At 36.3% G+C, this 26,771-nt stretch overlaps 2 protein-coding genes across 9 annotated transcripts; one reads left to right on the top strand and one right to left on the bottom strand.

Annotated features, from left to right (window-relative positions):
- The first annotated feature begins 5,657 nt into the window (after positions 1 to 5,657).
- Positions 5,658 to 17,069, top strand: LOC109086024 (islet cell autoantigen 1-like protein). 8 transcript variants are annotated; one of them, XM_042757922.1, is made up of 18 exons: positions 5,761 to 5,776; positions 5,941 to 5,987; positions 6,698 to 6,719; positions 7,212 to 7,249; positions 7,351 to 7,522; positions 10,747 to 10,819; positions 11,086 to 11,209; positions 11,526 to 11,724; positions 11,818 to 11,943; positions 12,033 to 12,131; positions 12,214 to 12,299; positions 12,968 to 13,014; positions 13,136 to 13,204; positions 13,520 to 13,762; positions 14,450 to 14,719; positions 14,828 to 14,926; positions 15,025 to 15,141; positions 15,593 to 17,069. In XM_042757922.1, exons 4-17 carry the CDS (start codon positions 7,236 to 7,238, stop codon positions 15,138 to 15,140), a joined length of 1,737 nt encoding a protein of 578 aa, XP_042613856.1. In that variant the 5' UTR covers positions 5,761 to 5,776; positions 5,941 to 5,987; positions 6,698 to 6,719; positions 7,212 to 7,235; the 3' UTR covers position 15,141; positions 15,593 to 17,069. The 8 variants fall into 8 exon arrangements, with proteins under 8 accessions (XP_042613860.1, XP_042613854.1, XP_042613862.1 ...); XM_042757920.1 differs by lacking the exon at positions 5,941 to 5,987 and having other exon boundaries at positions 5,672 to 5,776; XM_042757921.1 differs by lacking the exon at positions 5,761 to 5,776 and having other exon boundaries at positions 5,783 to 5,987.
- A 1,364-nt stretch (positions 17,070 to 18,433) lies between these two features.
- LOC109086018 (protein FAM117B-like) lies at positions 18,434 to 26,229 on the bottom strand. Its single transcript, XM_042757929.1, has 8 exons — positions 25,803 to 26,229; positions 24,560 to 24,712; positions 24,006 to 24,089; positions 23,803 to 23,913; positions 22,102 to 22,245; positions 20,499 to 20,724; positions 20,288 to 20,408; positions 18,434 to 19,172 (listed from the first exon to the last, which is right to left on the bottom strand). The coding sequence occupies exons 2-8, from the start codon at positions 24,578 to 24,580 to the stop codon at positions 18,884 to 18,886; spliced, it is 996 nt and encodes a 331-aa protein (XP_042613863.1). The 5' UTR covers positions 24,581 to 24,712; positions 25,803 to 26,229; the 3' UTR covers positions 18,434 to 18,883.
- Positions 26,230 to 26,771: the final 542 nt, after the last annotated feature.

Here is a 26,771-nt window from a genome sequence, read left to right as displayed (position 1 = left end):
AATCAATTGACTATATATATACATACATACATATATATACATTTGAGAGTTTGACTCCTAACACTAAGGTTGTGAGTTCGAGTCTCGGGCCAGCAATACCACGACTGAGGTGCCCTTGAGCAAGGCACCGAACCCCCAGCTGCTCCCCGGGTGCCTCAGCATAAATGGCTGACCACTGCTCCGGGTGTGTGTTCACGGTGTGTGTGATCACTGCTGTGTGTGTGCGCACAAATTCTGAGTGTGGGTCACCATACTTGGCTGTAATTGGAAATCTTAATTAGGTCATGGTTTAATGGAACTTTCTTTTGAAGTTTGACTTTGTGTGTCTCACAGATTTTCCACAGGAACATTGAGAAATCAGTTTTTATATGTGGTTGTGTGTATGCATGTAGGACGATGATGCAGTGAGACACAAACCGGGTGCCTTTTATGTCTGCAGATACCACAGAGGTGTCAAAGGCGCAGAGGCATAAAGAAAGACTGAGTGGGAGAATAAAAATGTGCGTAACTGATGTATTCATTGTTGTTTTCTCATGTCCGTACAGCAAAGGATCTCGTCATCTATGAATGTATTATTTCCTCATCCTGTGTGTGCCACACAGATTCAAATGCAATGAAAAAGAAGTTGACCGTTGGAATGATGACAGAGGTTTGAAGACAGCTGTCCTTAGAGGGTCACATGCTTGTAGCAAAAGAGAAGAACTATAGCATAATAAGTGTCTATTTTTGTCTATTTGCGCATGATGTATATATTTAAATACATTTTGATATTGGATCACACAATTAATAGCATTACTGTTCCAGTTTGGGTAATTTGTTTGTCATGATACAGGTCTGAACTGGTGTGGGTGGGGCATTTTTAGGGTGTGATAACTAAATGGCTATGGCCAATGGGCAAATTGTGGTCAATACACTGTAAAAATGTCAAAGTTGTAAACAAAGATTATTGAAGTATGTTTTTACAAGAATTTTTTTTTTCCTACTTCAAAATTTCACATTTAATACTGTGTGTCACTTGCTGATTCTTTGCAGTGTTATTTCAGTGTACTTGTACTTTCATACTTTTTATTAATCTGTATCAGTTTTTATTTCTCTGTAACTTAACATACTAGTAATTATGTTGTGTGTGTGTGTATATATATATATATATATATATATATATATATATATATATATATATATATATATATATTATATGAGTTCAAACTTAATGAAATATACCAGTTTGCTTCTTTTTAAAAAATGTCCCTAGTGCGCAGGGTTTCCTCTCTTCTCCACAGGCCATGGCAATAGCCCTCAGGACAGGGCAGAGAGACTCTGATAAGAATACAATAGGTCAGATGATTCCAGATAACAGTTTATGGCCTATCTAAGCGTCATTAGGCCATCTGTATGTGTTTCTGTATGTGTCTTTCTTCCTATCCAACTTTATCTACTAATAATGATTTAAACAGAGATGAATTTAGAGGACAAGATTCAGATAAGAGCATGCTGCTTCTTTTCTAGTCAGACCGTTGTGTGAACAGAGAAAAGAAACTTGAGGTCTATTTGCAGATCTACCAGGCAGCACGTTGGTGCCTTGAAGTCTATACGCTGGCCACTAAAGTTCCAGCCTCAAGGCGACAGAAAACAAATCACTGCTTGGCCAGTCTATTCACAGAGGTGAGCAGAGGCAGGGGAAGTAAGAAAAGGTGGTATTAAGGAAAGAGACACCTGTTTGTATGGCCTACTGCCAATGATCTTTTTTTTCTCTCTCTCTTTCATCCCAGCTGAAAAGACTATTATGGGGAACAGAGTCGGTGACAGACCCTTATTAATTAAAAGTCATTGAAGACTAAGCAAAGATTAGCCTATTCACTGCTGCATTGAATTATACAGGTGAGAAGAGACAGTATAAGTGCTGCAGTCAATGAGAGACCACATGAAATTGTGAAATTGTTTTGTTTGTAAGTTCAAAACACAAAAATCCAGAAATCTTTTGTAATATAAATGTCTTATAAATATCTACACTGTGTGTGTGTGTGTATATATATATATGTTTACACATGTTGTAAAATAACCTCATCTTAAGTCAACTGATGTTCACGTTAGATTGAAAATGGGAGAAAATTAAAAAACTTAAACTGGGTTTGTACAAAGTCATTCAGCAGCATTTGTGGCATATTCATTACCACAAAATAAATAAATAAATTAGCCTGAGGTTGTGATGAGGCGTGTAAAGTGGAAGTGAATGAAGCCAATTTTTGGACAATTTAAAAGCAGAATGAAAGTAACAATTAATTTAATTATATGAGACTAATAATTTCATAAAAGCATTCAAATAAATGTTATTTTACAATTTGTGTATTAATTATTATTATTATTATTATTATTATTATTATTTTTACAATTACCCTCTGGCTATATACTACTGAATTTTTTATTTTATTTTAATACCTTCAAATTAACTTTGATTCCTGTCATGCAGAACAGAAAGGAAGATTTTTGAAGAACATTTAAGCTGTTTTGTCCATAAAAGTCAACATGGTCCATCATTTTCAAGCTCCAAAAAGACCTCAAACCAACATTAAGATCAAACCACAGTGATTCTTGCATGGTACATGATCATGTAATGAGGTTTAGGATATGTCAACATGTTTGATGCAGGTTTTGTATGCTTTCAACGATCAGTGTTTTTATTGGATTAATAAAGACTTACATTTTCATTTGTTATGTCACTTTAGAAGGCCACCAGGGTTATGGATTAATTTCACAATACTTTTATATCCTTTTTGGATCTTCAAAATGTTGGTACCCATTAACTTACATGATAAGGACAAAAACACTGAAATGTTTTTCAGAACATCTTCATTTGTGTTCTGCAGGGGAAAATAAGCCATACAAATTGCAAGATAACATACATTCATGAGGGGGAGTCATTTTTGGCTGAACTATTCCTAATTCCTTTAAAATTTTAGTCTACTCTGTCTGGCTAGAAATCTGACTCTGACACGCTGAATGGGGCTGAATTGTGTTGCAGGTCTTTGAGAGGATTAGACGGGCTGATCTGAGGACTGATATGGAACCCTCCTGTCTGTCATTTGCATCCTTTGTAGAAGAACATCCACTGCTCTGTGTGTATATATGTTATTGGGGGTGGGGTGCTGCATGTTAAAGGAGTAGTTCACTTCCATAATGAAAATCCTGTCATCATTTACTCTCCCTCTACTTTTTCCAAACATATATTAGTTTCTTTGTTATGTAGAACACAGAAGAAGATATTTTGAAAAATGTTAGTATCTGAACAGTTGATGGGCACCATTGACTTCCATAGTAGGAAAAAATACTTCTTTCTTCAACAGAAGAAAAAATCTCATATAGGTTTGGAACAAGTGGAAGGTGAGTAAATGATGACAGAATTTCCATTCTGGAAGTGATATACTCCTTTAAATAACCAACACACTTACTAACAAATGTAAGTAAACACTCTAAAGGCCACACATGAACAACACTGGCACATTTTGTATGTTGGGGTGGGGTAATTTCCTTAACAGACGTTTAACTCATTTTTGCCCTTCATTTGGTTTAGCAGGTATCATAAAGTGTCTCCTCCTATCTTTCCAGACAAGTGTTAGGCTACTGATCATGAACCACTCCTATGTGAGTGATATTGAAAGGGCCCCTCCCTTATAAATGGCAGCAGTTTTCACCTTTGTGACTGGAAACACAACTTGCACAATGAGCTTACATTCACATTTAGTCATTGGACAGACAATATTAGCCAAAGCAACTTAAAATTGACAAGAAACAATGTATATTATAATGTGCTTAATGAAATGCATGGTTTAGTGATGTCTGGCAAATACAATGGAGCTACTTTGGAATTAAATCTGCTTTTAGCTCTAATTGACTGATAAGATTAATCTGATTGATTATGTGTTCATTCTGTCTCACCAGACTCGTTAAAAGGGATTACAATGCAATATACAATGATCTGACTTGAACCTTTGTCAGTAACGAGTTATATCACCATAAGTTGCAGATCAGTGTTGTGACTGAGGAAGGACCAAGTCATCCATTGTCCCCACCAGCTGGAGGCTAAAAAAAACTTGACTGATAAAAATAGAGTAATATTTATTATAGAGTAAACACACAAACACACTTGAGGTTTCCACTCTCAATGTGTCTCAGAGGTCCGACAGACTTCAGTGAACAGATGTTTGTCTGCTTATCCAGGTGTGCTTGAGTTTGTTGTTCATCTCTGAATGTTTCCTGCTAGTTGATTTGACTCCTCTGAAGCAGTCTATGTCTCGTTTCAACCAAGGTAAGGCCACATGGTTGTAAACGAGGGTCTTGAGGTAAAAGATTTGTGGTTGTGGCAGGGGTGTGGTGTTGGCATGTGCCCGTCTGTGTATGAGTAAGTCTGTGTACATCAAACTGGGTGTGGATGTGAATGCATATATGTGAAAATACTTTTTTTTTTCATACTGATAGCGTGAGACTGAGTGTACCAAGCACAACCACAGCTTCCTGAGTTATTTATTATATCAGATGTTATGTAACGAGTCTTAAGCTACAATACACACTATGGGGCACCTCAATCATCTCAAATCTGAATCGATCTAAACAATTTTTTTTACTTTGAACTTTTAAATGAATTATATTAAATTGTTGTTCTTTTTTATTTATGTCTTTAACATGTTCTTGCTGTAGCACACATTTAATCTCGTTCCTTTTATACAACAAAAGACTTAAGTTGTATGTACCCACTGAGTTACTGTTATGAAGGTACACACATTTGAGATGAACGGCATCATTGGTTTCACTTTGTCAGTGGCGCCATCTTTTGGGCATAAATGTCTATTTATTTAAAAAAAAAATAGATATTTAAAAAAAATGTCAAAAGTTTTAAAATGAACTGAACTTTACAAGTGAATTCTATTATATTAATTATTCTAAATGATGCATTGTGTTGAACTGCTTTTGCTGGAAAATAAGCATTTATAAAAGATGGGTAAATCTGGTGTTTAGCTGCTGGTGGGCAGCTGCACTCCCAGCCTGACCAGCTAAAAACCTAAAACTATACTGAAACAAGCAGTCTGACCTTGCTGGGAGACCAGCTAAAACCAGCAAGTTGTCATCCTCAGTTTTGTTACATAAAGTGAATAACAATTCAAAGTGAATTGTGTTGTAATATAGTAGCTAAATATTCTATCTGTAGGCCTATGCATTCATCTGTACTGTAGCCCGCCTCTGATGGAAAAGAAACATCTGATGTCAGACTAAACTTAAAGATGGGTAAAACTGGTGTTTACCTGCTTGGCAGCTGCAAAAAAAAAAAAAAAAAAAAAAACTATGCTACTTCTACTAAAACCAGAAAACAGACCAGTCTGACCATGCTGGAAGACTGGCTAAGATCAGCAGGGTTATTGTAGCCTACTATGTTGTGTATTTACATGAATCCTTTTAGCTGTAACTTTTATTCAAAGCAATTTACAAAAGAGTAATACAACCACAAAAGGACTCCTCAAGCTATATATTGTAGGCCTTTTGTATGCTATGTAGTCCTACAATACATTTTGTTCTGTTTAATTCTCCATAGGCGCAGTTTCACTTAGCTGATATACTCTAACTTAAACATTATAACAACAAGATATTAGTTTTTTCCTCAATTCATTGAGAACTATCAGCTTGTGCCTGGGGCCGACTGTTCTTGCGCATGCGCTCTCGCTGTCTCGCGGCTCACGGGAGTGACGTGCGTGAACGTTCCTATCGGTGCTCAAGGCAACGTCAGCGGGTAAGGAAATGCGATGCCCAAATAACAATTAAAATATATACACTCATAATTAATGAATGCAAACTGTAATTTACCGGGACCCGTACTGTGGCGGGTTCGAACTGCAGACTGAAGTCACCATGTCACATTCGTGTTCTAAGTTAAAAGGGTTATTGTTATTATAGGGAAACGCAGCGCGAGCTCGATGACTCCTTGTCTTGTTTGGAATTCGGTAACTCTTCCTTTTTACAATATTTAGTCGTTTGTCTTTGTAAAGAGTCCTGTATGCACTATGAATACATAGTTCAGTCTATTTACCAAAAACAATGTAGCAGTTGTGTACAAAAATGCTTGGAAAAATACAAGCAAGTGTGATGGAAGCGAGCAGGCTGCTTGCAACATTGTAACCAGACCCGAGATGAGTTGGAAGGATGGCGAGGAAGGTGCGATCAGAGAACAGCGTCAGCTCTCAAACGCTAGATTTTAACATATCTGAGTTTTTTGTGTGTGTGTGTGTGTGTGTGTGTGTGTGTGTGTGGAAAGTGTACTGTTTATGTATGGTGTATTTAGTGACAAATTTGTCAAACCACTTTTGCGATTATTTAAACACTTTCCACTCACTTAAACACTAGTGATAAGTCGAATAAATGTCAGGACAGGTGTTTCTTTTGACTTTTGCGATTTTATTTATTTATTTTTTTGCTCGATGCGGTGTGTTTGATTTTTTTTTTGTTTTTGTTATTGTGAGAGATGTGTGTGTTTTTGTGAGATATAAGATGTTTTGTCTAAAGAGAAAAAACACAGCAGTTTGCAAAGGGCCTTCCACTCATTTTGTATCAACACTGAATTTCCTCAAAGCCCAGATTTATTTATAATTCATTTAAATTGTCCAGCAACACCTAATGTTTAAGTCTGAAATAATTTCATAAATTTCTATTTCAGTGTCTGCTAAATGCCATCGCTAGTAAGTAGTAAAATGTCCTCTCTTTTTTTGTCATTATTATTATTTTTTGTAAACATACATTTTGGTTTTGTAAAATTTCTTTGATGCTCACCAAAACTGCAGGTATTTGATAAATACAGTAAATCTGTATTACAGTTTAGATACAGCTTAGTCTATTTTAATATATTTATATGTCATTTATTAATTTTCAGCATCATTACACCTGTTTTCAGTGTCCTTCAGAAATCATTATTTTTGCAGATTTGGTGCTCAAGAAACATTTATTATTATTATTATCAATGTTACAAACAGTTATGCAGAAGTCATGTCTTTGATTTATTGAAATAAAATCTAATTATGGTTGAAATATTTGAAATAATCATTTGTGACATTATAAAAGATCAATTTAATGCTTTCTTGCTTAATAAATATATGAATATCTTAAAATAAACAAATAAGAAGTAGTAGTTCTTGTGACCAAAGGCATTATACAAATTTATATCCTATTTGCAGATTTAAGCCACACTCGTTAAGAAGATGGACAGCTATGGGTTTGTATCTTGACTTTGTCCCATGAATGTTACCCCTCCTTGTTTTAAATTACGAATTTAAAAAAATATCAATGTCTGAAGAACATGGCATGTTCTTCCAGGTTCTCCAGTGATATGTTCAGTGGCCGAGCAGTTCTGGGGGAGGACAGCTCGGTCATGGCCCGGATGCAGAAGAAGTTCTGGAAGACCAAGCAGGCTCTGATCAAGGCCACAGGGAAGAAGGAAGATGAGCATGTGGTGGCCTCTGACGCAGACCTTGATGCCAAATTGGAGGTATGAGCACCCTTTTAAATGTAGTAAAATTACCTCTTTGAATGCAGCTGTAGGTGAAACTGTAACGTCACTGGGGCGGGTTTTTCTTTCAGTGACTGTGTATGACTCATTCTGTATTTTAACATTTGAAAGCATATCCTTTTTTTTTCATTTGATGTGTGTTAGCCTGACAATGACAGAGAAATGACTGAATGAGATGAAGGGAGGTTAATGGAGTACTGTCACATGATGACAGGGAAGAGAGGAGATGAATTGAGCTCTCGATGATGCTGTACTTTGATCAACTGTGCTTGATGTTACCACTGTTTACAGACATCCAGTCCAAATGGCCCTATCACTGTCTCTGTCTTGACTGCCTTTCTCTTATGTGCACACACACACTCAACTGTGCTTCCTTCTCTCGTTCTCTCTTAACGTAATCAGAGAGCGCATTCCCTATGAGTCTGTATGTCTGTTGTTTCACAGCAGCCCACAGCAGATTTAGTTTTCAACTGTTTTCAACATTGATAATAAGAAATAATAAGAAATGTTACTTGAGCACCAAATCAAATTTTTTTATATATTAAAATAATAAAATAAAAACATGTATTTTAAATTGTAATAGTATTTCACAATATTGTTGTTTTTCTATATTTTTGGTCAAATAACTGCAGCCTGGTGAGAATAAATAAAAAGTCTTACTAGCCCTAAACTTTTGGACAGTAGAATACCTTTGTACTTTGTATGAGGACATATTTTTACTACCATATGATACCCAAAGTGATTAATTTATTTGCTTAAATGATATCAAGTATTTGTTTTTATAACAGTATCATGCATAAATTCGACAGATAGCACTGAAATATGTGTCCTGAGACCACACTTTTTGCAATGTCTTTCAGCATTTTTATTTATTGACTATGATGTAGACAGACCTACAAGAAATATTATGAAATAACAGATAAAACAAACAGAGAAATTTACTACAGGGACATTTTGTCCCACATTTTTTACCATAGCTCTCCAAAAAAAAAATATAATTCTGTCATCTCAATCTCATGTCATTCCAAACCTGTATGACTTTTGACTTGTAGGTTTGGAATAACATGAAGGGGAGTGAGTGATGACAGAAAAATAATTTTTGGGTGAACTTTCCCTTTAAGTATTTGGGGCATTAGTAGCCCAAGCCTCTGTTTCGTTTGATGTTAAACTCCAGGTTTCAGGATCTGAATACATAAACAGTGATTTTATTGAACCTGGATTTATTTTAATGTGAAACACGACATGAAAAGCACCGACGCAGGGAAACTCTGGAAGTCAAATACAAAGCCTGGAAGTGTTGTATTTGGGTGGTTGTATGTGTGAGAGATCATCTGCATTAAATTAGTTGACATTTGGTTAATAGTTAGCTTTTATAAAAGAAAGTAGCTGATTACTTGGAATCAAGACCTAATGAAAATCCATAGACCACTCACGGTTTAAGGAAGTATCGGTGTGTTTGTTTATGTGTGCTTGTCTAATCTTGCCCTGCCTCGGGCTGTTACACTTAAGCATATCCTGGTTTACTGGTCATTAGACGGTTTCCAGTGTTGGAGGAGAGCAGAAGACAGGCCACCGTAAGCCCCCCGGCTGCTTGCTTACTGAACAGGTGTATCCATGTTCATTCTCCTTTGGGCCACAGCTGCCATTATGATCATATGAATTGGCTTTTAGACTGTTTGGAAACAAAGCTTTGTTTCCTCTTAACATGAAAACAGTAATGCATCATCCTTATGGTGCGAAAAGACGGAATTTTATATTGGTTAATTCAATAACAGTGTTTATTTAGGAGAGGCAGTTGTACAAACCTGGTTCCTGAGGGTGTTGTTCTTGCATGTTTGTGCAGCATGAGTTAAACAGTAACCTGAATGCAGACCTCACCTGCAAGGGTCACACCTTCATCACCACACATGGAGCTTAGTCTGGCTGGATGCCATATTCAATTTAATGCACATGAATATACTGTATTAATACAAAAATGACCCCAGTGATAAGATTTCACCAATAATTTTGGTCACTTTCCTGAAATAGAATTTGTATCCCCAGACTATGATTATTTAAATACTTTCTTTACAGACCTGCTTAAATACAGTAGTTGCGAAGGCTTAAGGCTGATAATCAGAAGGTTGCTGGTGTGAGACATGAACTATCACCTCTGTGCCCTGTAATAAGTATAATGCAGGTCACTTTGGGTGACAGCATTTGTTAAATTACCACCTACACTACCACTCAAAAGTTTGGGTTCGGTACGATTTTCAGCTTTGACTCTTGTGTTCACCAAGGCTGCATTTATTTAATAAAAAATACAGTAAAACCAGTAAGATTATGAAATATTATTTCAATTTAACATAACTATTTTCTATATTAATATATTTTAAAATTTCATAGATTTTAATAGATTTTAAAATGTAGTTTGAATTTTCAGTAGCTGTTACTTGCTGATTTTCTGCATATCATAACTATCATTTGTTATGATCATTGATGAAAACAGTTTTGCTGATTAATATTTTTGTGGACTTTTTTTTCAAGATTCATTGATTTGAGAGTTCAAAAGAACAGCGTTTATTTTAAATAATATAACATTGTGAATGTCTTTGCTATAACCTTTGATTCATTTAATGCTTCCTGGCTGAATAAAAGTATAACAAATTACTGACCCCAAACTTATGAATGGTTGTGTGGCTACTGCTAATATGAAGGTTTTAGAATGCAAGTTCTAAAATATTTTCTATAGCCCAGTGTTTTCATCCCACTATTAAATGCTGGAAATAAGCCCTATTCCTATATTTGGCTCTCAAAAGCTCTTGAATCTCTCTCTTGAACAAAGGCAGCGCAACCAGAATGAGTCATATATATTATTTGTCATTTCTGTGAGTTACTTCTTTCATGTAGAGGACAAGTTCACATTCTCCTGCTCGCTTGCTCGACTGTCAGGGACTTATCATCCTTTGTTGCCATGACAGCGAGACTGGAAAGGCAATTTGTTTTGTGTTCTAATGTGTCTGCTTTTTTCTGCTTTTTTTGGAGATGTTGTTTGGGTAAACAAATGTTCCATCTAAATATATAAATTCTAAAGGAAATGAAAGTATCAGAGATATTTTGGTGTGTTGCAACAAAATCAAAAAGGCTGCTTTTGTAATCAAAAACCAAAATGATTAATTATTAAATGCATTTGTTAATGATAATGTGTGTTCTGTTTCCTCCAGTTTTTCCGGTCAGTCCAGAGCACTTGCACAGAACTTCTGAAAGTGATCGAGAAATACCAGCAAAGAATTACACGTGAGTGAGGAACATTCTGTGTGTGCGCAAACACAAAGAGTCTTGTTCAGCTTGTTTTGAAAGCCTTTGCATGCAGTCGCATACATATTCTTAGTTTCCATGATGAATACTGTTATTGAGACAAAAGTCAAATTTAAGCATAACTCTTGTGTGTTTGTGGTTCTCATAATTGATAGCTTTCAGCACATATAATCAAGCCACTTATTGTTTCTAATGCTATAAGTCACTGTTGTGGTAATAACCCTGTTTTTGCCCCCTTTCTTCAGACCTCTCTCAAGAGGAGAATGAGCTCGGACTGTTCTTGCGCTTCCAGGCAGAGCATGATAAAACAAAAGCAGGCAGTATGATGGACGCCACCAGTAAAGCTCTCTGCTGTTCTGCCAAGCAAAGGTAGGCACTCAACCATGTGCATATGTCATCATTTAATACATCTCTGTTAGGGAATTGTCATGATGGTTTATTAATCAACTAGTCATTCAAAAACTGAGCAGTTCGTTCAGGGTCAGCAGAACCTGAGACAAGCCTTATTAGACAGTTGATCATGCAACCTACCTTTTTGTTATTGAAAATCACTAGTTTCACACTAAAGGCTCTCTAATTAGGAAGCCCATAATCTTGGATGTAACTTGCATGCTACTCTCCCTCAACAATCATCTGTAATTAATGATTAAGTCATTGGCAACAATTTCTCTTCTGTCATGTCCAGGTTGGCTCTGTGTCCCCCTCTCCATCGTTTCGAACAGGAAGTGGAGACATTCCGGAGGAGAGCCATCGCAGACTCTCTGCTGACCGTGAGCCGGATGGAGAAAGCACGGACTGAGTACCGCGGAGCTTTGCTCTGGATGAAGGATGTCTCACAGGAACTGGACCCAGATACTTATAAACAACTGGAGAAATTTCGCAAGGTCAGATTAAGCAAAGCGAGCAGTCAGAGGGGGGACTAGCATCTGTATACATAGAGGTTCGATTGTCTGCTATATGTGTGTGTTTGCGAACAGGTTCAGGCCCAGGTTAGAGGAACAAAAGTGCATTTTGATAAGCTTAAGAATGACGTGTGTCAGAAAGTGGATATACTGGGTGCCAGTCGCTGCAACATGCTTTCACATTCCTTATGTACTTACCAGGTAAAAATCCTTCCACCTGTTATTGTTTATTATACCTGCTTCACTCTTATTTCTGAAACCTTTTCTCATCCTTTATTGTTTTTCTGTAGACAACGCTTTTACAGTACTGGGAGAAGACTGCACATGTGATGTCTGGCATCCATGAGGCCTTCAAAGGATATGTACCCTACCAGTTCACTACCCTCAAAGTAGGTGTCCATGCACAAATGCCAAAAAGTAAACTTGTCATGAGATTTAAGTTCTCATTTGACTACATTTGATTCATTACAGGAACTGAGGGACCCACTGGACCAGATTGTCTCCGCACAAGCAGCAGAGGACAGCAAAGACGAGGACAAGAAGACGCATCCAGACAAGTGAGAACACAGTTAGACATACAGTAGGCATGGTTTGACCATGAACCAGCCATTTTCAGCTTGTTCTTTATGTATGTGTGCAATATACATCCCGTGGTCAGTGAATCTCACACAGACAAATCTAGCAGTCTCATTTTTCTCCCTTATTCATTCTTTTTCATCAACAAAACGTATCTTTCCACTTGAAGGCGCCCTGCTTGCCTCTCATTGTCAGATCTCTCATTCACTCTCTTTCCTCATTCCCTAAAAACCCCTTTGTCTCTGTCTTCAGGCGAGTGGCCTCTTTGAAGGCTCTGGTTACTGATCTGTGAGTGGAACATTGCAATTCTATTAGAAACTCCTGCTAGTGAAGGAAACGCTGTTTAAAGTTCCACTGTCATTTCCTGTTTAGGCTGTGGAAAATGAAACAGTGAATTTATCTCTGTGCCATCTGTGACATGCTGTTGTACGATACTGTATCGACCCTTAGACCCTCACTTACTTCCTAGAAATATCACAGTGACTCACTCCAATATGTCAGTTTAGATCTAATTCAGGGTGTTTTGTAAATCTGATACTGTGTCATAGTCATGTGAATCATCTCTTCTCATCTTAGAAAACTGCATCCATTTAGTCATGCATCAGTGTGTCTATCAGTTTAATTTGGTGTTTGTATGTTTATGTTTCAGTCTTGTTTCACTTGAAGATGAGCAGCTGGGTGAATCATCCGATACTGGTATGTTCAGCTTTTAAAGCACATTTTGGGAACACACCCAGTCCAGCTACTAGGATTGCCTAACGATTGTCTACTGACTCATGTTTCTTAAAAAGATGCTCTATCTTTCTGTTGTTATCAGTTTCTACTCGTGCAGTAGATGGACAGAGTAGAGGATCAGAAAGTTCTTTGTGTGCTAGTCTGGACTCTGGTAAGTTTTGTGTGTGCGCATATGTGTGTGTTCATACTAGGCCTTGCACCACAACTCATTGCTACTAATGAGTAGTCATTGCTAATTTAGTCAACGTACTTACATAAGCATACAAGAATGTAATGAATTGGAAAATGTAGGTCATAAGACACTTTCAAATGTTGGCAAGGAATTTTTTTAAACATTGTTTTTTTAGATAGAACTAATCAACTTTTTTGTATAGTTGGAGCAACTCCTAGTGTGTTTGAGCAGCTTTTATTTACAGATTGCCTTTTTGTATCTCTCATCTTCTCATCTTTCGGCCCTGTACTGCAGAGTTGAATGAACAGTTAGGCCCCATTGGTGGAGTTAGCACAGATGACGACCTCCTATTATTGACCCCTGAGCCTGGCCCGATCCCTTCTCTAACTCCAACCTTGACCCCAACCCTACTCCCATCCATGTCCGTTATGCAGCCTCAGATACCGCAGGAGGCCTCAATGCCTATTCAGTGGGGTGTAGGCGTCTCGCATGAGGAAAAGCAAGATGCCTTACCAAGCAGTCTTCCATCTAAAATAGGTATAAATGCTTGACTGGGCATCTCTTCAATGCCCAGGGCTCCCTTAGAGCCTGTTCTTACTCTCTAAAATCAATCTTAAACCCCCCTTCAGATGTGCTTTAACACCTTGATCTATCAGTCTTGGGTTCCACAAGAATTATTCAGAAACTTTTTATGCATACAGCTCTTTTAGGTTCCCTTCTCCACTGTAAAACTCTCCTGGTGTTTCTGACCCTGTCTCTGTAAAACTTGTTAAAAGCATTTCTAAAAACTGTACTTTCCTCAAGGTTACTTTCTTTTTCCCCATCTTTTTATGCTATGTTTGATTTTTATGTGCTCCTGGAAGATTTTGGGGATTTCTTTTTCATATTTTTTTAAACTTAAATTGACCCTGATTTGCTTTTTGTTGCTGATGAGCTAATATTTCTGTTTCTGTTTATGCTGTTTATGTTTTAATTATGCAACCATGTGTTTCTTGAAGCCTCTCTCTGATCCTTTTTACTGCCACTTCTACTACACTGCAGAAAGTTTTCTTCCTCCATATTTTTGTCGTTTTCCAGTACAAATAACTTATTCTAAAACCAAGATGCATTTTATTGATAAGCAAAATAACATGAGATGGCATAAAACAAGAAAACAAGACAACAGTACTGAGGGAGCAATTCACTTTTTGCAGTGTAAATCATTATCATTCTTATTTTTATTAGTAGGCAGGGATCTGTTGTCTGAGGCTTTAGACTCTGCTGGGGTGAAAGAAGAGGAGGGAGAGAGAGGTGACCTGGCCTTCCTGCAGGATCTGCTGAGTCCTGGGGCTGCGGGTGGTGCTAGTGAGTTCAGTAAGGCATGGCAGGATGCTTTCGGCTGTTTTGAGGCCCCTCTTGCTCCTGTTGCTTCCACTTCACCACAAGCAGGAACAGCAGACACACCCACTGGCTTCCTGCCATCACAACTACTGGACCATAGCCTCAGTACCACAGGTTGGCCCTCTACTGGTTGGAGGAATGCACAGCACAGTTTCGTTGTGCTATACTAATATTCAGTGCAGTCAATTTGATGTTCATATTCATTCTCTTTCTGTTATTCAGGATGGGCGACTCCACCTGTGTTTCAAGCCCTGCCGCTCCAGCCACCTTCCAGTGGAGGACAGTCTACCCAGAATAGTCCAAACTCTTCTACCAATAGTGGTGGGAGTTTTATATGACAAAAATTATATGTCAAAGATTACAGATGGATATGGACAATCTCAGTTTCTGTTGTGATTCGTCTCTCTGTGTCTTTTTAGCACCTAAAGGAAGGTCCAGGGACATGTCTGCCTGGTTTAACCTCTTTGCAGATCTGGACCCTCTGTCCAACCCAGATGCTATTGGGCGCAGTGATCAGGAGTTCCTCAATGCCTGAGGTGAGTTTTTGTGAGTTTGTATATATTTATCATAGACCAAAAAAAAAAAAGCTCAAAATAATAATATATATATATATATATATATATATATACACACACACATATATATTCCCTGTGTTTGTTATTCCTGTGTTTGACCTTTTGAGTGTGTGTTTTTATTTTTATTTTTATATGTTTGTGTGTGTTTGTTTTTATTTTTTTTGACCTTTGGACTGTGTTATATATATATATATATATATATATATATATATATATATACATAAAAAAAAATTATATGGAATTTGAGTTTAAAAATGAAAAATATGCTCATCATAGAAGCACGTTGTATGTGTGAATTCCAGTTTTAATGTATTTTGAATATTAGATCCATTCATGTGTCTAATCATACAGTGCTCCATGTTTCAGTTGTAAATATGGCTTTACTGATCACGAGTAATCTTGTGTTGCAAAGGTGAGGTTGTGCTTGTCACAACGCAGCCTTTTTCCTGTCTGAGTGAAGGATGGTATGGAGCTGATCGCTTCCCAAATATTCTTTGCTGGAAAGGAGTGCATATCCCAAGCCTTCATTCGGAGCTGGAACACTACCTCTCCTGAAACCCTTCAACCTGAGCCAAGAAAGCATCTAGAAATCTCTATCCATGTCCAACACTGGTGGGTTTGTGAGATATGGGAATTTGACTCTTTTCTCCATTCCTTATTGTGTGCGTGAATTTACTGTATGTTCATTAGGTCAGGACACCGAAGGGTAAAATATTGAAGACTTCATCTCTTTATCACAGTAGTGTTGTTACCTGAGAGTAAAGTATCTGTTACTTTCTGAAGTTTACATGTTTAAAGGGATGTGAAGGTGAGAGTTTGCCCATCTCGTATGTGGGGGGTTGTTTTGCCTAGGACCAAAAAAATAAATAAACCTGTGTAAGTGTGTGTGTATATCTGTGTGAGTTTTAAAGTCCAGAAACAAGGTTACAGATTTATAACATCTATTATAGATTATAGACTGTATTTTTAATCAAGACCCAAAATGTGTGAAGTTGCGTGTAAATAACGACAAATATTTTTGGAGTCTCTTTCACTGGATTAGTTTAACCCTAAATGATAAAATAAATGAAATTATTTATCGATATAAAAGTGTTACTGTAAACTACATATGCAAGTCGTGTGCTGTGCCATTAGTTTGGTTGGAATGAGGTCGTCACATTTTAATGAAACTGATCAAAAGTGATGCATCTTGTTTTTTTTAGTGAAAAAAATACTGAAGCACTCTCACTCAGAGAAATAACTTCTCCCAAATGATCCTCACTGTCACACTGTGATGCAATACACTGGAATGCGTTTGTGAAAATGGTTTTGTATGTGATTTTATTTCATGTCACCTTTAGTACAGAATTACTTAATTATCCTGCTCTAGAAAACGTTACATTTTTTTCGCCAGATTTTCATATTTGGACTCATCAGGAGTGACTATGAAATTATGACCAAAGTTTTTTTTTTTTTGCATTAAAGAAATGCACTAAATTGTCTCCGAGTTCAATCTCGGATTGTTCTAGAATGGATGTTGTCTGTTTTAAGCATAGACATGTTTGTTAGTCTGAATAGCTCTTTCTAGCTGAAGAGTCTGTACATTTCACACAGGATTTCATATTTTGTATTTGAGTGGTTTAACATTTTGAAGTGTCACTTTATGTATTAGAGAAATGTTGTGTTTGGAACTACATGTTAAGATGTTATTGTATCACTTGTCTTTTTTTTTTTTTTTTTTTTTTTACTTTGAAAGAAAAAGAATGTACACCACACCATTCACAGCTGCTTTCACTTGTTTAATTTATGCAACTTTGCCTTTTGTTTCAGTTAAATGATGTACACTTTAATCGAAGGAAACTGGACTGAGATCTTGTATCTGAGAGCAAATAAATATGAATAGAATTCTGTTTCTGTTTGTTATTTTTCTCATGATTGGTCAATATAATCAGTTCTCATATGGCAAAAAAAAAACAAAAAAACATCCAATTTTACCCTGAAAACAGGCACCTGTCTAATTTACACGCATCTCAATTTCAAATCAGTATTAAGGCAATTACATACATTTTGTTCAGGACTGCCCATTTTCTTTCAACTTTTTTTTTCTTTTTGGAAGAAAGGAAGATTTACGGTATGATTGATGACATATTTCACAGTATAAAGATGCTACAGTTCAAATCAGTACATTTTCAGTTCACTATTAGCTAAAGCCATGCCTCCCTCTGAAATTATTTGCATCCCTTTTCTCTCACTGTTATTATTTCATATCCAGTAAATTCAGATTTTCCTTCACACAATTATAATTACAGCAATGACACCTTTTATTTCATAATATCATAATCCTGTCCAGTAGATTTGATCGATGTCTCCTCCTAATTTGCGTTCAGGCTGCTCGTGTACCATCAAAACCTCCTCTCACCAGCAAATCACATTAAGCACATACAGGTTATGTATATGGGGAAGGGCTCTATACATTTAAGGGATGCAGGGTCAGACAATGTTAGAAAAAAGACTGTAAGCAAATGGGGTCCTACAGACAGGTGGGAGTCAGGCACATTTGTTAGTCCTCCTCAAATCTGCTACAACATTTCTGGTTGTTCCTCCAGCACTTTTCAAACTGCATGTAAACTATAAGCAAGCAAAACTGTGACCTAAAACCTAATTTCTCTAGTAAATCAAATCACATTTACACTACAGGTCAAAAGTTTGGCACGATTAAGATTCTGAATGTTTTTCAAAGCAGTGTTTTATGCTCACTGTTGCACTTAAAAATAGAGTAAAAACAGTAATATTGTGAAATAATATTACAATTTAAAGTACTTTTAATGTGTAAAAAAAAGAAAAAGAAAAAATCCTAAAGCTAAATTTTCAGTGCCCTTTTCTGCCAGTCTTCAGTGTCACGTGATTGTCTAGAAATCATTAGAATATGCTGATTTCTTATTATTATTATTGGTGCTGGTAACAGTTTTTGCTTAATATTTTTATGGAAATCATGATAAATTGTTATCAGGATTCTTCAATGAATTTAATTAATTTTCTTCTTCTTTTGTACCATTAGAAATTTATTCAGTGTCACTTTTGATAGATTTAATGCATCCTTGCTAAATAAAAGTATTATTATTAATTTAAAATCTTACTTAACCAGCATTTTTGAATGGTCATGTATGACGATTTCCACAAAAACAGTTTTCAACGTCGACAGTAATCAAAAATGTTTCCAGAGCACCAAATCAGTATTTTATCTGAAAAATTCAGCTTAGACATCAAAGGAATAAATTACATTTTAAAATAGATTAAAACAGGAAACATTTATTTTAAACTGTAATAATATTTCACAATATTGCTGGTGAGCATAAAAAACTTATTTCAAAAACATCTTAATTATTCCAAACTTTTGTGTAGGTTAAAAGATGCAGCTATACATAAGAAAATTCAAAGGCTTTATGGTAAAATACAATAACTCGTTGAGAAAGTAAAAAGCAGTGCAATACTAAAATTGTTTCATCTATATACATACACCATCTAGAAAACCTTTCAATCCTCCTTTTACAAGTACGGTAATACCATTACCCTTAGATAGCAAAAAAACAAAACAAAAAACTCATGTTCAAGTTTCAGACTGATATTGCTCGGAGTTGTTCAGAACCGGTTCTTAAAATCCTAACAAAGCTCTGACTCTATCAGACGATACAGGAGTGTGGGAAAAATGTTCTTGTGTTGAGTTTTAACCCTCTGGCTCCTCAAGATGTCGTGGGAGACATGGTGACTGACGTCCACGAGACAGAACGGGACCCATGGAGGGGGACAGGCTCCTTACCGCAACACCACCCAGAGGCACCAAGGAGGGGGACATGCTGCGGTATCCCACCCCGCTACGGAAGTTCAGCTCCTGGGTGGGCAGCAGAGGCTTCAAAATGCTCACCAGGCAGAAAGCAGAGCCGCTCTTGGGAATGAAGTTCACCTTGTTTCTGTCTGGACAGAGATATGGAGGAATCTCCTGGAGAGGCCTTGGCCTGGAACAAAAGATAGAAAGACCAGGTCATGGCTCTTTCGTGAGAATGTATCTTTCATACTGATAAGAACATGAATGTTCCTGGCATAAGTTAAATCCCCCACATTTAATTTTAATGTGAGGAACCCTTTATTACAAAATAACCAAGTCTTGACATTTTCCACGCATGGGGTAAAAATGGGTATACCATTACTTTTTTCAGTCCAAGGTCTCATCTAAATGGTTCTTTTATTCAATCTTTAAACGTCTGTTGTACACAGATTGCAATATTTATTATATTCATCAAGCTCAACCATTCAGCTCCGTTACAGCGTTCAGCCACATACAGTAAGAAAAAAAAACAGGCTTTGATAAATCATAATTATGACATACTAAGTCATAAATATGAAATTAAAAAATAAATGAGATAAAAACTAAATTATAACATAAAAACGTGATAAAAAGTAATAATTATGAGATACATTCAAATTTACATTGAGATAAAAGTCAATTATGACAAAAAGTTGAATTTTTTTATCACAATTTAGACTTTTTTGTCACAACTATGACTAATCATAATTATGATGATGATTAATTGGCAACCTCATCATTTTGACTTTTATATAATAATTATGTCTTATTATGTCATAATTTTGACTTTCATTTCATATTTATGATTTAGTATGTTATAATTTAGACTTTTAATGTCATAAATTATGATTTACCAAAGCATGGTGAAAATTGTCTTCCATTACAAGAAACATGATCAAACAAATATTTGCTTTTAATTTATGGGAAATTTTATGAGTGACTACAAAACTAGCTAGTCCGTAATTACTGTAATTATAGCTTAATTTAGGCTGAATCGACAACCCTGTGACCTCATTTTCTTAAATATAATTTATTTCTAGATTGATTTGAATTTATTTCATATCTTATGTTTATTTATTTGATTTTTGCATTTTTTGAAAATAACAAAATCGCACATTTTTAAATAGCTGTGTTGTTTCTTCAATTTCAACTGAATCTGTGTTGAAAATGAAGCAACACTGATTTAATTTTAGAGTTTTCAACCCTATTTTAGACTTTATTCATGTGTAAGCAGACAGGCCAAATGTCTACAAAACGGTTACTTACTGGATTTCTTCAAAAGCTTTAACTCTCTCACAGCCCTCCGGAGGCTCACGTTTAAACATATAGCTGTTGTTGGGCTTTGGAGAGGAAGCATATTTGGGCAGAGGGGACCAAGGTCCCAGGTCTAAGACAGAAAAAGGAATATTTATGATTCAAATAGTTTGATTTTAGGTTATTGTGTGATGATGATGATGATGATGCGTGTGCTTCTGACCTCTTTCTTTGCTCTCATTGAGCGTGTCATCGAGCGGGCTGCTTCCGACTGTGTCGTTAAGGATACTGAGGTACGAGGGCGAGACAGAGTCAGCCCGGCTGCTGCTGTTGCTACGGTTACTGCCGAGCGCGCCGTTGGAGGGCGTCTGTGTGTCAATACTGCGTGTGCTGCTGCTGCGCTGGGGGATAGGAGGGGGCGCACGGTGCCCATCAGGAACTTCCTGTGGCTAAAACACATTCGCACATGTGATTAATTAAGACAAAAGTAAGACAAAAGTAATTATTTTGTATTCCACCAAAAATTACATTAGTATTGATTATGCACTGATAAGCTTTGTTATAGATCCCTATACACCTTTTTTCTAAAGAGGATACCGCATTTTTTTTTTCGTTAGGAGAAGTACTGAGATGCACATTTTCCTTCATGTTCTATTTTCACACACCAGGAGAATAACATAATGCTTAGTATTTTAATGTGACTGGGTACAACATAAATATCCATGGCAGGAGCTCTTTTTAATCTCCTGCATTTAGTTCCTTCTGATTATTATATGCTTTGTATTCCACTTTAACTATACGAAAAAAAAATAATAATAATAAATAAAAACGACAACAACATATACTGTTTATTTGTGGTCTGCACTGCTGATTAGATTTATGATATATCCCATGAATATTTTTTTTTCACATGGATGCTTTAAAATTTAATTCTCTCCCTTTTTCACTTCAGTACTCATTAACAGTGTTTACATGATTGTTTGTTAAGCAAGTAAATATAATAATTATTTTCTGTCAAAATTACAGACATCAATTTGAAATAATATCACTCAATATTCCAGCTGATGAACATTTTTGATTTAGGCAATGCATGCTACATAATACAGACATATATTAGTACAGTGGTATTTAACAAGTCTGTATTATTGCTGCAGAAATAATCAAGCTTTTGGGGTTATTCGTGGTCTGTTGTAGTAATTTGTTAATAATTTTAAATTTTTTGCATTTTCAAATTTCCTTTTAATGATCAATGGTGGAAGGGTGTGTAGAATAATGTCACCTTGATATGAATAAATACTAATTAAAAAAGTTTTAGAGATAGGAAAGATCTGTTTCCAAAAGCACCAACATAAAATAACATTTGAGAAGTTAAAAAGTTGTAATTACTGTATACAGTATATACATTTAGTGAAAATGTAAATATTAAATACAGTTACAAAATTTTTAAACTATAGTTTTATTTATCATATGTTCTCATGTCTATTTTGTTTTCATTCTTATAATGTTTTTTTAAAGTCATAATTTGTGCAATAATACTGTTTTGATCTGTTTGCTATTTGCTATTTTTCATAATGTGAACTATATTAGAACCAGTTTGACCCACAAGCATCATAATCATTCATTATAATAATAGTATATGGAACCCACGCACAATTTAAAAAACATACAAAAATTTATTGTAGGTATGTATGTACACATTTTTTTAAATTCATAGATATGCATATTTAGATATTTTGACCACTTAACTGGGAAAAGTGCCTGGTTTCCATTTCAGAAATCTTACTCTATAGTTGTTGAAAAAATAGTTATGGTTGAGATGCACTCACTACTATGATCTCATCTCGTTCCACAGTGTCCCGTATGATGATGCGTTCAATCTCCTGGTTGAGCCCCTCTATGCTGTTCCGAAATCTGGGAGGTGTAGACTTAGAGATGGGGATGGGAATCAGGATGGTTTTTGGCATCTGAGACTGAGAGTGAAAAAGAGGAAAAGGAACAATTCTTCCTTAGAAATGTGTGTATGGGTATGTGTGTCGAGTACACAAACATTGCCCCTGCAGAGGAAACCAGCCTTCTGTGTAATCCTGTTATAGAACGACTCCCACACGCACTGAGCCCACACATACACAATCTCTACAGTCTCTCCACTGCCAAAAATCTCCATCATTATACACAAACCACTGACTACAGAGAGCATTACCATTGAGAGCCCATTACCGCTGAGCTTGAGGGTACTTATTTTGAGTATGGTGTGATGTAAGAGCTTTTCTTCATGCTCTCATGACCTTCTCCATTATGGTTTTGGATTGCCAAACTTTTGCCTATTTTCCTTTCTCTGTTTGTCGCATTTCTCAGAAATGAGTAAATGTATGCATGTTAACGAAGAATGTGTTTTTCCATTCTACTGCGCTACTTTTCCATTGTTTTTCTACGTAAGGATGAAGATGGACGCGTTTGACCATTGCGTTTGCATCTTGTGTCTTTTGCAGCATCTCACGCATTAAAAGGTGTTCTAAAAACACAGCGCTTTGGTTTTCAAAGCAAAAACGTGTTCCGTGTAAATGGCCGCTTACATGACTTTAGTGTGGAAAAAATTGCTCACTAACATTTTACATTTTATTTCATTTTACCTTGTCACAATGAAAATATAATGCCTAGAAAATCTCAACCCTAAAAGGACTGTAAAAAATATTTTTACAGCTAAAATAATACACAAGTTCTAATAGAATAATTAATGTGCAGTCACATTAGAGAAATTTCACCCGCAAAAAAAAAAACACTTAAAACACATTATTAGTTTAATATTGCACAAAATACTGCTCATACATTATGTGAAATTCTTAACCGTGCAGATTCTTATTTCACCTGTGAAACTGGTTGAGCAACGGTAAATATTCACCTTTAATGCAAGTGCTTTTTAAAAAATAAAATGATAAGATTCATATTTCCTCTTTTAAATCCTTCAAAAACTGCCTCCATTCACTTCCACTGTAAATACCTCACCATAACCTTGATTCTTAACTAAGTCTAAATAATTGTTTGTGGTAATCAGCATTACAACACAAATGCTGATGATTGAGCTTAACTTGGAATATTCCTTCAAGTGAACAAAAAATACAATGCCTTCTACTCAGGGAGCTCATTTGCATGCTAGGTTGTTGTACACTGCTAAGGAGTCATGTATATTTAATTGCACAATTGTTATAAAAATGCGAATGCATAGAAATACAATGTGTTGACTTATTCATCCAAAGGCTGGAAGAGGACACTTGTAATCTACTCTAAAACCAGCCACTATCCTTTGGGACAATCCTGTCCCCTGGTTTCCAAGGGCCAGAGAAGCCTCAAAATTGGGACAGATATGCAGTAAAGTGGGGCGCTATTAAATCCTCCAGACGTCTGGCCTACTTCAATTCTGCAGCATATACTAGTCCAGGTTATGGAGGTTTTTGTTAATGATGTACAAGAGCACCCCATTATTCACACACAAGCACAAATGGTGGCTGCTTGGATGCGATGATACCCACCTGTGACTGGATGATGGTATGGTTGCCATTAAAGGGTGACTTGCGGTCTTTGTCCCGGCGGTGACGGCTGCTGCGTTTGCTCCGCTGGAGCTGTTGTCGCAATTTTGCGATCTAAAAGAAGTCAAAACAGAGATGATGAATAGCATAGTACATAAAAAAAAGGTGAAGGATGAGGAACACTGGATCAGCTCTAGATGTCTCACCTCTTTCAGCTGGTCAGTGCTGCCGCAGGAAGCCGATCGCTTATGAGAACCTCTCCTCCGCTCATCTACCCAGGCCCTAGGGGTCTGACAAGGAGAAAAGTGAGAGGATAAGGGAAAACAGAGACTGGACCAAACAATTAAAGCATTGACTGATTCATTCATAAATTGGCTCAAGGAAGGGGAAGATTTCTTTCTTTCTTTTTTTCCTACAGAAAGCTATTGTATGGTCTCAAGAACATTTGGTTCATGGGCATTCTGTTCTTTTTTTTTTTTGCAGCATAATCACAGTAACTATAAACTATCATTGTAATTTTTTGTTAGAATTTTTGCATGTTTTTTATATTAAGGGAAATTATGGAAGTTTTTCACCCTATAAGTAGAAAACTATCCCAGGGTGCTTGTGTTAAAAAAAAAAAACAATTATGTATGTGCGTGTGTGTAAATGGAAATTCGTAAACTACAAGTCTGCTCTTTCTCTCTTTATGGTATAATTTTGTTTATTTATTGTATGTATGTGTTATGTATGCATAGCATAAACAGCATAAATGTCTCACCTGAGTGGCCTTGTCCCTCATTTAGAGGGTGTGGTGGGCGGAGCTCCCGTGCCGCTGCCAGGTCCTTGATAGTCCAGAACTTACAGGTGAGTTGAAGGGAGGATGATCCCTCAGTGTTTCAGCTGAAGGAAGGGCTTTCAGAATGAGGAGTGACTGAAGTAAAAAGAGAGGAAAAATTAGGATATTACATATATTATCCCATAGATATTTGATATATGTTATCAATCAAAATATGAAGGTTAGATTGTAATTGTTTAATATTTTATTGTGATTTTTCCACAGCAAAAACTGCTGACCAGCTGGCATAGCATTTACCCTCCTCTCCTGTAGTAAAACAATCATTATCTCTTGGCCTCTATTCATAATCTTTTAATCCATCATGTGTGGCTCTGTTTTGTTTTTACCTCTGTCCTCATTTTTTTTCTCTACATTCTCCGCAATCTCTTTATTCTTTACTACACACCACATCTTTTTCTCTCTTTCTTTGTCTGTTCCTTCCATGTATAAACAAACAAAAACACAAGATTACTGAGGTCACTTTGTTAAATTCAGTCCATCCGTGCACTGGTTTGACATTCTGTGAAATGGATTTTTATGCATTCATGGAAAAATTCTTTAAAATAGAGCCTACAGTCAACTGAAGGCTGAGTGATTGTAATGGTTGTTGATAAAAATGTAATGTTGTTTACCCACATAGTGTCCCCTAAAGCCTGTTTTCAGCCATGGTTTTTGCCATGGCGACCCATTTAGATAAGGTGTAATGTTAATGCAATGCAGACCACGCTGCAAAATCAAAACTGATTACACGTATCAATAAAATAAAATATTTAGTGAAATGATTCGTAATTAAAATAAAATATCCAAAACATTGTAGACTAAACATATCATATGAAAAAAACGTAAAATCTGCTGAATCAATGAAACATTTTTTTTTTTTTTTTTTTTGCATTATGTATTATTTGCCGATGTACTAAATGATTGCAACCGACGCAGAGTCGCATCAGTGTAACACAGAATCTGCAGCACCGCACCCCGCACTCAGGAATAACGAAAACAAGACGATGAACCGCATGCATCTCGGTCTGTGCCAATGCTATATAGATCACACTGGTCACATTATTCATAATCCACAACAGTTTCAATAATTAAATTATTCTGCGTACAAAAGCAGTACCCACAATAGAACAATAATATGCAATGCATTGATAAACATAAGCGCATGGTGTTTCATACGGGTATGCACCTTTGACTGATGAGAGAATAACCGCACACGGCGCGTCCATCGTCCTTTGCGATAAAAAGAAAAACACAAGTGTGTGATATGGATCCAGCGTTTAGAAGGTCGTTGAAAAACAGGTTGGTTGATGGTGGAGGGCGGCCGGTGTTGCTGGGTCAAAGAAACAGAATGAGGATGCGCAGTGCCGTTGCTATGGGCGTTGCTGTGCTGCCGGGCTGTCGCTGTGTAAAGGTGATACCAAAGCTGTAGTATCGAAGCGAGTGAATTTATGAGCAGGTCCTTGTCGCCTGAAGAATAAATGACTCAAAATTCTGTGTTCTTCGCGGTTGCAGACATGTCTTTTGGGGAGGGGCGGTTAGGGTTCCCCTCAGAGGACAGCTGGCGTTGAGTTGCGCGCTCCCTCAATCTCAGTGGTTCCGTGCCCGCGCACACCAAACTACGTTACTGTTGCTGAGGCGCGTGGGGCTGTTTTTCCCTCATGCTGCAGGTCCACGACCAGAGATGGGCTCTGTCACGCTAAAAAAATATCAAAAGCCACAGGTACAATACACAATGCATAATACTTATGTATTTTTATGTATAATTAAATAGCACACATTAAGTATGCACACATGAGCTACATGCATAATATTGAAATATAATAAATATATAATAAAATAAAACAATATTTAAACAATAGTTTATATATAGGCTACTGTTAGTCTATATACATGTATAATTTATTAATTACGTATAGTTTAAATAAAGTATAATTCAAAATAAGGTATCATTTATTATTCACAAGTAATATAATGTATTATTTATTTATATATATCATTTTTATAATATAAAGATTTTTACTAAATGATATTTAAATTAGAATTTAAGATATTTTTTAATTATACGGTATTATGTTATATGTAAATTGGTTGTCCAGGTCGTTTTAAAACTGGGGCAGTGTTTATTTATCAGCCTTGATTTTTGTCTTTAGTGTCT

This window comes from Cyprinus carpio, chromosome A6, assembly GCF_018340385.1.
Source record: "Cyprinus carpio isolate SPL01 chromosome A6, ASM1834038v1, whole genome shotgun sequence".
Taxonomy (NCBI): Eukaryota; Metazoa; Chordata; class Actinopteri; order Cypriniformes; family Cyprinidae; genus Cyprinus; species Cyprinus carpio.
This window is presented reverse-complemented; position numbering and strand designations above follow the sequence as displayed.

Excerpts from the sequence above, each read along its gene's own strand:
- LOC109086024 (XM_042757920.1), top strand. Across the intron at positions 11,725-11,817 it reads AACTGGAGAAATTTCGCAAG|GTTCAGGCCCAGGTTAGAGG; the intron begins GTCAGATTAAGC and ends GTTTGCGAACAG. Across the intron at positions 13,763-14,449 it reads CAGTCTTCCATCTAAAATAG|TAGGCAGGGATCTGTTGTCT; the intron begins GTATAAATGCTT and ends TATTTTTATTAG.
- LOC109086018 (XM_042757929.1), bottom strand. The coding sequence starts at position 24,580 with ATGAGGGACAAGGCCACTCAG. Across the intron at positions 20,725-22,101 it reads AACGAGATGAGATCATAGTA|CCACAGGAAGTTCCTGATGG; the intron begins GTGAGTGCATCT and ends AATGTGTTTTAG. Across the intron at positions 20,409-20,498 it reads CAATGAGAGCAAAGAAAGAG|ACCTGGGACCTTGGTCCCCT; the intron begins GTCAGAAGCACA and ends TTTCTGTCTTAG.